Here is an 11103-nt window from a genome sequence, read left to right as displayed (position 1 = left end):
CTTAGAAAGAAATAGTCGGTACCTTCCTACCTAGAACCGTTTAAATGCTTTTTGAGTTGTTGACTGAAGCTGTGAACGCTGTGTGCTGTTGAACGGGACCAAAGCGATGTGAAAAACCAATAGTATTGCTACAACTATTTATCAGGTAAGTGTTGAAGTAGTCTGACAAGTCAAATATTTGTTATTTGTACGTTCAGAGTGCACACAAAGTCGCCTTAGCTAGCTAGCAGCGTTAGCTTGGCTAACGAGAAAGACAACACCATGTCACCATGAACCGGCGGTTTTCTGAGTGAATGTGACAGGGTGTGTTTTTTCTTCTCAGAGCTATAATTCGGGTTAACATCCTTGACTAGAAACGGTTAGTTATGTTGCTGCCAGTGATACACTATAGCCTGCATTTGACTACTTGTTTGTCCTGATTCAGTGTGGAGACACTGGAGTTTGTGGAGAAAAGCAGCAGCCTGTGAACAGGTCAACTCTGCAAGTCATGATTTCTCTCAATTATTTCTCCTCCAGGTATGAATAGGAAACGGGCTCTGATTTCTGACGCTTTCAAGGTGAAGAAAAGAATAAGAAATGGCACTGAGAAGTTTGGAGCTGTCAGTAATGGAGATGGTAGGTGTTGATGCTAATAACAATTTGGGGAAATCTAATTTAAGGTTGTAAAATTCACTTTCATCTATTTCTTCACATTTAAGGACCAACTGACATCAAATCCACCCTCGTGTACCTCATGACACTGTTCCCCAGGAAGCTCTTCAATGATGCCTTACCCCAAATTGTTCTGAAGCACCAACTCTACAGCATACACCATGACAGGACTTTGGTGGACAAGGAGCTGGTAGGATGGCTTTTTAGTGTCAGAAAGATTATGTTTATCGGTCTAAAATGCAAAGATACAACCCACTTCCCTCCTTGTTGTCCACAGAATAAACTGCGTGAACGAGGAGAAGTGCTGATGTTCCAGCTCGGGTTTGATGCAGAAGCTTTCGGGCTGATTTTTGCTTCAGATTACAAGGCCAAAGTGCTGGCAGCCGAGGAGGGCAGAGCGACTCGAGCTACGGTGGAGAGGTTCTTGGAGAAAGTGTTGTCATCTTCCACAGATCTGAGCTTCAGCAAAGACAAGATGCTCAGGGAGTTCCTCTTCACGGACTCTGAGATAACGTACGAGAGACTGTTCTTATTTTTACGTTTGCATTGTGAAATACTGTAGTTAAATAAACAAACATTGGAGTTTCCCTACAAAGTGAATCATTGTTTAAAAAACGTCACACCTAGTAGTGCAGCCATGTAAGCCAGCGTTTTACTTCATACCAGCATGGTGTAGTTTCACTAAACGTTGTAGAAACAAAATATAATTTGTTTTTCCTCATGTATTTGCAGCCTTTTATTTAAATTTACTGTGTTTTCTCACAATGCAGGCAGCTGGTTAAGTCAGGGGTCCTGACTGTGAGGGACGCAGGCAGCTGGTGGCTTTCCATTCCCAACTCTGGCAAATTCACAAAGTACTTTATACAAGGTGGGTGCAAAGTAGTCTCAACAATACTTTGCTTAAATTTCACATGTAAATTTCTCACTTTAAAGGTTTCTGACAGCGGCTTGCTAATTGGGAATTGAGTGTTTGTTTCTAACCACCTCGCCGCTTCTCCTGTCAGGTCGTAAAGCGGTGCTCGGCATGGTGAAGAAGTCCAAATATAGCGAAGTCTTAAAGGCAGAGCTGGAGGAGCGCAAAACAACTGCGCACGTGAAATTCCACATGAAATACCACATCCATGACATTGTTGGTGCAGAGCTGGTGGAGAGGTAATATTTGGTTGTGTACAGATTCTGAAAAGGGTTGATGGTTTGAGGTTTTGCAGTAGGCCAGAGTTTGCCCATCTGTCAGATGAAAAGGTCAGGTACTTCATGCAGCTGCTCTCTTTTATGATCCTCTCAGTTCAGTAATTGAGGGGTTTTCTGTTACAACCAGGCTAGATGCTGACTCTCAGGTGTTGAAATAGCTATGTGCTTGTCAAAACCATCAAAAATCAGCGAGCCATCAAATAAAACATAGTCAGGATTTGTTTAAAATCTCACCTCAAGGAAACATGAGCACATTTGAACTTTCATCCACCATTTAATCTTGACCAACTCGACATGTTAACTCATCTTGAATACTGAATAACACTTTTCTTTCTTCTCAGCATACCCACAACTTCAGGGACAATGTTACGATTTGTCGACTCCTGAACCACAGCAACACGACTGACTGATCTGTGCTCAATCGAAGACAGCGAGCGACTGAAGATGATGAATGCTTAAGATGTTCAAATTGTATGTTTGTATGAGAACTGAAGAAATTAAGTTAAGATTTCAGATTTAGGTTTTGTGCCAAATGTATTATCTAATAAACCTTGTGGGTTTATGAATTGTCAATTATGTTGACATGACCTTGTCAGGTTTTGATTTATCTTGTAATAAAAGTATTTAAAATGTTTGTTTTCCTCATGTGAGTAATTACTCATGTGACTGACAACAATTAGACTCAAACTTGCCCAACTGTCATTAAACAGCTAGATTGTTGATTATGCCTCTGATTACCTTTGCTGGAGGCAATATAACCTGGTTAGATTTTGGTTTGACCTCACAAAATACATTTTTGACTATTACTCAACAATTCAGATGATAATTACAGCAACATTTGTTGATTGATGTGTTCAAGCTGTTAAATGCTGCTGGACTGTGGATTTCTTTGTGAAGGACTCGGTTCAGACTTTCTGCGACAGTCCAAAGGATGTGACTTTATGCACAAGCGCCTCGTCTCAGTGCCTCTCTGCGCTCCGCTAACAGAGATCAACAGTAGCTAATGTTAGTTTAGAAACAGAGTCCGCTAACATAAACCAACAAGCAGCTTCAAGCGCAACAATCAAACACAGAAGCTCCACAGAGCCCTTTTGAATCCAATACAACAGATCTGCCACTAATACTGCATGTAGAAAAAATGCACTGGTCAATTTGTTTGGTTATGTCACCTCATTTTGGTTCCTGCATGCAGAGGCTATTTAACTCTGCCCAATCTGTGTCAATTTACTTGATATATTTTAACCTGGCAAGTTGCAACACTATAAATGCAATCTTCACTTCTACATTTTCCCCCAGTGTAGTCTTGGCTTTATTTCACACTTGAATAAAGTAGATGTTGCTCAATTGAAGTGTTTCACAATACATGGAACAATACTGATATTCGATACCAAAATTGACACAACATTGAGGAAATAAAAAATAATAGAAGGCTTGTGTACTGTAAGTTAAGCACAACAGCACCAAATAAATGTACTTCAGAGCTACAGTATGTGGGCACTGCAGTGGTTTTTGTTGACTCACTGTGGACAGGAGAGCGGGAAAGCGCAGCTAGTACTGGTGCATCGATACTGCAGAAAATTAAAGGTCAAATTTGTACCTTGGCTTTGGGATTGTAGGTCGGTTCAGTTGCCATCCCAAAGCGTCAGAATTTGACGAGTGGGGAATGAGACGCAAAAAACAACTTTTCGCACAAATATACCTTTAAGCCATTCGAAATATAAGAATCAATATTTTTGACCACTCCTCAATAGTATTTTCTCATTTCTGTGATGAATTAGGGGAAAACTGAGACAGTGTTGTCCAAAAGAGAGGCAGAATAGAGTCAGTTTTACTTGAATTTATTGGCTTTTTCAAAAAGTGACAATAGCTTTTATCCATAAAACTAAAGAGTCACAACATTGGCTTGAATTAAAGCACAGCTTGATGTCTGAATACAATACAGATGAGCAACATGTACTTAACCCCTGATCTAGTAGTTCAAATACATTTTGTAAATAGGCAAAAAATATAACTGTAGCGATTCTAATCTTAGTTTTCAGTATATGTTGCACATACATGCTATCAGCATTAATTACAAAAAGCTAGGCATTGTAGGGAGATTAAGGTAGCGTTAACTGTAGAGGTAATAAACAAAAGGATATTCATAGTGTTAGTTTAACAATACAGTGAGTGAAGTGTAACTTCTGTGAAGAAAGATACAAAATAGTCAAATCACATGATTATAACAAAAAGATGAGTACACTGTATACTACACCATAACCGACAGTAGCTTTGTTACTGTAATTAGCAGGCTTTAATGCTCTTCTTAGTGACATTGCTTAGCCAGTAGTGATGCTATTAAAATCAAAATGTGCTGCACAAAAGGTTTCTGATAAATGCCCACAGAGCATTAAAGGTGCTCTTGTTCCCCGCCACCAAAACACCTAAACAGTTCTAATCCGATATCTAATAAAGTTTCAGCTTCACACTCCCTGGGCAGCTACACAGTCGAGACACTTCTAGGGGGAATATTGCAGAAAGAAAAATACCATGACAGGTCCGATTGGAGCCAAACACATAAAATACTGGATCATTTCGATTTCTAAGGGTGTAATAGCACTGTTGGTGTCGGAAGATCTGTTCCCAGTCTGTATTTTCAGTATGTCTCAGGCGTCATTCAATCCATGTGCTCTGACTGAAAACAACTATCTATTTTGAGGCAAAAAAGAACTTCACAGATGGTTACTTCAAGTTCCTCGTTGACAGTGCGATGACACATGACCAAAAAATGAAACTCAAAACTGATAAAATGCCATTGGTCATGGAGCTGAACAAACAGCGGCACACAAACGGCAAATTGTCAGCTGTATGTCGAAGGTTTAAAGGTGTGAGACAATAGAACAAACGCTCCTTTCTGCTAAAATACAGCACGTCTGCAGAATGCATTTGGCAATATTTCTTCCCCTCAAAACGAACAATCAAGACTGTAAACAAAAAAAGGTGGACAAGCAGTGGAAGAACAAATGGAAAACAGTCCACGGTCCACTTTTTACAAAACATCCAATCTGTTTTAGAAGGCCTCGAGAATTTCATTTCACTTGTCTATACAGTATATGATGTTGGGTAAGAACTAGGGTCTATGATCTAACCCCTTCGCCTAAATCTGACCCCTATGTCAAAATTTTCATGGAAACAGTTGGTAGAACTGCTGTAGCTACACATATGGAAGGAAAGAATCTGAAGTACATTGTATTTGTGTGTATACTGGTGTGTTTCTCCTGTGATCGTTAGCCACCCTCATCACTAGCGGTCATGTTCCCCTGTAACCATTCCAGTGGAGGAAGTCTTAGAGGAGAGAGCACTTCTTCCCCTTCTTCTTGACTGGTGGAGGGCAGAGGACGGCCCGGATGGCCTCGTCGAACACAGTTTTAAGGCCACGCTGAGTCAGGGCTGAGCACTCCAGGTACTTGACGGAACCTGAGGAAACAGAAATATTTGTCTTCTTTAAATATATTGCACAAAAAAAGAGAATAATGCTAGATATAAACTCAAGTTGACAAGTGTTGTTACCAATCTCTTTGGCCATCGCCAGTCCTTGGGGATATGTAATTGGGGAGAGTTTCTTCTCCTTCAGCTTCTCAATGGTGTCCTTGTCATCTCTAAGATCCAGCTTGGTACCCACCAGGATGATAGGAGTGTTGGGACAATGGTGTCTCACCTCTGGATACCACTGCAGGAAGACCACAACGCTGAGAAGTTAGGAGTTTAACTTTCCAAGCATGTCTATCCCAGTTTTTACACCAACGCTAGCACGTGTACACAGATTTCTTTAAGCACAGGTAGACCTGCTAGAAATATGCAATTCATTCTTTTCCTTATACATGTTTGCTTTTCTGTTTTCTTTTGTCACACGTCACAAACGTACGGTGGCCAATTTGTCAACACACACTTACAACAGCATTTAGGAAACGTGCTGCAAATACCACAACACACTACAGTGAATCAGAATTTGTAGTGATTAACATGGCAGTCAGTTCGCAGCATGATCATAAACAATGACACAAAGACCTGACTTCAGTAACTTCATGAGTCACAAACTCTAGCAACAAATGATGTATTTGCAGCGTGTTTCCAAAATGCTGCACATGTTGCAAATTGATGACGTTTTCTTAATTTGCTTTCATTTTGTCTATTTGCATTTTCAGTTTGCATTTTTTTGATCTTTCAACCTCAGTGCCAACTGAACCATGTTCAAGCGTTGCTTTAATGGAGATGAATGGAAAACTATTTTGTGCCAACTTCCTTAACTTCAACGCACGGCATAGCATTGTGCCAGAAAAGGGGCAGTAGCGTGTCCACACGTGCCGTGTTTTCATCGCTGCTGTCAGACCTGAAGCCGATAAACACACGTGACTACTGCAGAGTCGTTTGACCCAAAAATCAATGCCAATCGTACCCTTTCCCATAGTGATAATCTTGCTGCATTTCGATCTGCTCAATCTAACCGAAATGTGGCATTTATAATTTATTGTGAGCTAATGGACAGTGCGCAGATAATGCTCTGCTGGCATATTCCTCATCTGCAATCATCATCTCATTGAGTCGATAAAGATTTCATCGCCACAAAGTTGCCTCATGTTGCCCTGAGCTGCAGGGGTATGTGAGCAGGGATCTGGACCGAAAGCAGCCCTGCATTAAAACACTGCAGGAGCATACGTTGGTGGGAGCGTGATGTTTAAGGTACCGATGAGACGATGAAATGCGGTCCAGGAAGTTCAGTTAGAATAACAGATTCATATGTTTAAAGGATAAGCAGATGCCAAAACCATTATATGTAAGATGACAGACAGGATTTTAAAACTCTGTAATGTCAGCATAGCTGCAACCATTTAAATTTTTTGTCATCACAAGATAAATAGTCAAAATAGGGAGTGATTGTTACGTACACCTGCAACCACAAAGATGTTTATGTTGAATGTTTATATACTGAGATGGGTCACACAGATACTGGTAACAGGCAGATTTTTATATTGTAGGCTAGTTTGATTTTTAAAAGGGTTTCTAAAAAAAAGAGGGAATTTAGATTTATCTGACTTTGTGTATTAATTGATAAAAAAGTAGCCCATTCAACATGTAAATCTGAGCCTTCTTTGAGCAGGAAAGCTATGCGGGTCGTCCCACAACACTCGCTTTATGATACAATCGCCAGGTATAGTGATGGCACTTACTAACCAAGTTAATGTTACCCACAAAATCTGATAAAAAGGTTTTAACTGCAGATTCTCCAAACCACAGTAAATGTGTTTCATCGCAGCCCTCCAGACATACAGATGCAAAAAACAAACAAAACAACTACTACTACTTTTTAAACAAAAGTGGACTTCGGCTTTGATGTGGAGAAACACTCAATCTTGACAATGAGATCATACAAGTTAAGGTGATAATAACTGCACTTATTTTTGAAACCAGTAATTAAATGTACAGGTGAAAATAAATGTCTACAGTCATCCCCGGAGAAAAATCATCATGCTCTGTCATAAGACTGATCCACGCAGACGACTTTACAGTCTCTACACTCACCTTGGCACGGACGTTTTCGAACGAGGCAGGACTCACAAGCGAAAAGCAGATGAGAAACACATCCTGGTGAAAAAAGGAAAACAATGCAATCAGAGCCCGTAACTACAGCTTCCTGTTGACAACAGTAGAAACTCTTGTGCTCACGTCGTACAAAGGTGCGGTGTTTTTCTTTTCCTCTAACTTCCTTATTCACTCTTGGTAGCCAAACTTTCCAAATGGATTGTGTAAGGGCACCACTGACATCAAAAAGACCACAATGGGTGAAGTAAAACACAGCATTGTCTGTTTTTATTATCATACCGTCTGTGGGTATGAAAGTGGGCGGAGTCTGTCGTAGTCTTCTTGTCCCGCTGTATCCCAAAGGCCCAGGTTCACCGGCTTCCCGTCCACCATTACATTGGCGGAGTAGTTGTCGAACCTGACAGACGAGACAATGCGGAAAATGAGCTAAACCTATCAGGATAGATATAAACTAATAAAATATTAATACTGGAATAAAATGTGACAGGAAGAAACATGAAACTAAAGTCTTAAAATGGAAAACAAGTTCTTAATTGATCTGTTTTGCCTCTTCAGCTCTCTTGAGAATGACTCATCGCTTATTCAATCTGGCCCTTCTAAACCCAAATCTGGTTTATCTGCCTACTGAGCCATTTCCATGCCAGTGATACAGATCAACACGGCTTACATGGCTGCTCTACAACTAGACAATACCCCCATTATCATATTCCAGGAATCATTCTTTTTTAAATATTTGGTTGCAGATCACAGCAGTGATTGTAACCTGTTCCACAACATATTGCATTTTCATCTAAAAAAAGCAGCTGAAGGGCAAGATGCCACCTTAATTATGCAGTGACTGTACAGGGAAAAAGGGTGGGGACTCATGATGGGTGGCCAGTGTTGATAGACTTCTAGTCTTGCATAAATAAATAAACAAATACAGGCTGCAGTCTCATATACTCACACTGTGGGGATGTATTCTCCAGGAAAGGCATTGGTGGTGTAGCTGATGAGCAGGCAGGTCTTACCCACAGCTCTGGAAGGAAGAAGGAGAGGAAAAATGACTTGGTGTTTATATTTTACTGTTGATAAACAGGCATGGACCATAGTTCAGTCATCAATAGCCCCTTCTGGGAATTATTTGATATGACTTCCTCCTTTGTACAACTGCACTCGTAGCACCTAGGTAGGGCTGCAACTAATGATTACTTTCTTTTCATTTTAAGCAGTTTCTTTAGTCGATGTCAGCTGCCTTAACAATCAGTCATCAGTTAATCATTAACAGGCGTCATATAGGAAAAACATTCAACGTTGTTCTGTTAGAAAACTGTTTTAACCAAGGGGTTATGTGTTGAAAGAACAGATTAAGTAGATACCAAGTTTCTTTAATGATACTAAACTAAATAGCACAAACTATCAGTGGCTATTGATCAACTAGTCCAACAAAATCCAACACAAATTAGGGTTACTACTAAATTGTACAAATATCAGTTTGTACAAATGCCTTTTTGTATTTTCTAAATTAAGAATCAAATGTATTTAAACTAACAAATTACTTTTGATGTATTTGTGCCCGTCTCCATTGTCGATTGCTACATTTCTAAATGTTAAAAGGTTAAATTCAGTAACAGTAACAGTAATTACTGTCATAAAGGAACAAGGAAACCAGAAAATATTCACATTTAGGAAGCTGGGAAAGAAATTCTTCCGTCTTTCTTTTCTTAAAGAAATTACTCAAAACGAGTAATAGATTATCTAAATAGTTGGTGAATAGTTGACAACTACTTGATTTATCAGTGCGGCTCCAATTTTCGTTATTAATTTATCTGACATAATTTTCTTAGTTATGCAGCTGGTCAACAAAATGGCCATAAAAAGTTCCCCAAGATGAGATATTCATGGTCCTCTTTTGAGGTGAACTATGGTCCAAAACCAAGGTAAAGGGTTGCATGATATGGTAATAAATAGACACTATCATATTATTGTGACAGATATTGCAATATGATTCAGGAATTAGTGGGAATGGTCAGTTAAGCATCACAATTTTCCATTTTCACTGACGAAACTATTAAAAACATGATGATTTTGCATTTATTGGGGTTTGTCTATGTTTTCTTACATCTGGAGAACAAGAGATCTGGATGTGTGGAGCAGAGCATCTCTGCAGCACTACAATACTTCATTATGATGCTGATCTGTCACATATTTTTAAAAAATTGCACAATTCTAGCTATGGATATTGCGATTTGGATTATTTAGTATCGATTAATCGTGCAGCCCTACCCAAATATAATCAGCTTGTTGTCATAACAACACAAAGAAGGCACACGATATCCACTTTTAAGAAATGATTGTTACCTTTAACAATAAAATCTCTGGATTTCTGTCGGTCTGCTAACTGAATCAATGGACTCAGCTCTACTCAGGCCTCCAGGACAAAAACAGATGCTTAATGCCCCCTGATCTTCCTTTACTTTGGGGGAACAAGGTTAAATGTTGCATTTTAGTGCACACAAGCTCACTAGAGGAGGCCTAGTTTACACATATTGAACTTTAATCTTGTGCTCTATCTTGTGAAGCCCTGCCTACTGCAAGGTCCCCCCTCTTTAAAATCGAAAATAATAAATTAAACACAGCCACAGGCCCTTGGATGACTGTGCTGCTGCGGTATCCACCACACCCTGAACAAGAGGTTAGGAGGGCATTTTCCTCCCATACATATTGTGACACATATGAAAGTCGGTGAGGGCTGACCGATCTGTAGCTGCTCGGGACAAATCCTTTACAGAAAACATGCCGCATGTTGTCACATAACTGCGCATTACACAGCAACTCAGGTTAACACCCACGAAACGACGAACACAAACAAAGCGCTCAACTATTCAAATGACTCAGTTTGTAAGTCAATGTTGCCTAAGTGGAGTTTAAAGTGTGGTGAAGAGGGACAGGAGAGCTGCCCGGTGAGCTCCGAGGAAAACACTGTAACCGGGATGATTTAGCGTCAGGTCAAAGATTAGCCGACCGCTTGCATGCTGGCTGTTTTGTAATAGTTTGCTATACGACTAATATGATAAATGATTAATGGCGAATGATTCACATAAGCAAAAAAAATAGAAGTTAATAAAAAACAACACACCGGTAAACAGGTAGTTAAAGTTAAAGCTCGGCAGCTAACTTTACCCGTGAGGGTAAAAAAAATCTAGCAAACAGCTTTAATGTTAGCTAATGTGGTGACGGCTAAGTTTTAAGCTAACTCGGTTATTTAAGTTTAGCGTTCAGTGGGAGACAGAAACTTAAAAAGTCAGCTCGGTTTAATAAACTCACCCGTCTCCGACAACGACACACTTTATGGCCTGCATTGCGCCGCAGCTAGAGGAATGCTAAGTTAGCCCGGGAGTCAGCTAACGTTAGCTCACAAGTCTCTTTTCCTTTGTCCCGCTTTGCTTCGCCGGTGAAATGTCCCAACAGCGTTTCTCTGCCGGCCTTCAATGGTACAGCGGAGGTCCCGGGGTGTTGAGCAGCGTGTGGGGGGACTTACAGGAACTTATCTAGCACTTTAACACAAGTTTACTCAGAGATTCCCTCGCAACATTCCCATGCTTTCGTGGGCTGATCTAGAAGCTATGAAGCAAAACAGCGGCCACCACCCCTGAGGAAAAAAAAAAATGAAGTTAGCCACCACTACCAGATGGTGCATCC

General features: G+C 40.2%; 2 protein-coding genes across 2 annotated transcripts; one reads left to right on the top strand and one right to left on the bottom strand.

The window, feature by feature from the left end:
• Positions 1–44: 44 nt before the first annotated feature.
• On the top strand, positions 45–2476 carry whr1 (winged helix repair factor 1). Its single transcript, XM_073494497.1, has 7 exons — positions 45–145; positions 517–615; positions 699–841; positions 929–1164; positions 1422–1519; positions 1656–1803; positions 2184–2476. Exons 2-7 carry the CDS (start codon positions 519–521, stop codon positions 2227–2229), a joined length of 768 nt encoding a protein of 255 aa, XP_073350598.1. The 5' UTR covers positions 45–145; positions 517–518; the 3' UTR covers positions 2230–2476.
• Positions 2477–3664: 1188 nt separating this feature from the next.
• Positions 3665–11056, bottom strand: rac1b (Rac family small GTPase 1b). Its single transcript, XM_073493915.1, has 6 exons — positions 10729–11056; positions 8369–8440; positions 7702–7819; positions 7402–7464; positions 5392–5551; positions 3665–5298 (listed from the first exon to the last, which is right to left on the bottom strand). Exons 1-6 carry the CDS (start codon positions 10761–10763, stop codon positions 5168–5170), a joined length of 579 nt encoding a protein of 192 aa, XP_073350016.1. The 5' UTR covers positions 10764–11056; the 3' UTR covers positions 3665–5167.
• Positions 11057–11103: the final 47 nt, after the last annotated feature.

The sequence above is a fragment of the Pagrus major genome, chromosome 23 (assembly GCF_040436345.1).
Source record: "Pagrus major chromosome 23, Pma_NU_1.0".
Classification (NCBI taxonomy): domain Eukaryota; kingdom Metazoa; phylum Chordata; class Actinopteri; order Spariformes; family Sparidae; genus Pagrus; species Pagrus major.
Note: the sequence above shows the minus strand (reverse complement) of the source record. Positions and strands in the feature narration are given on the sequence as shown.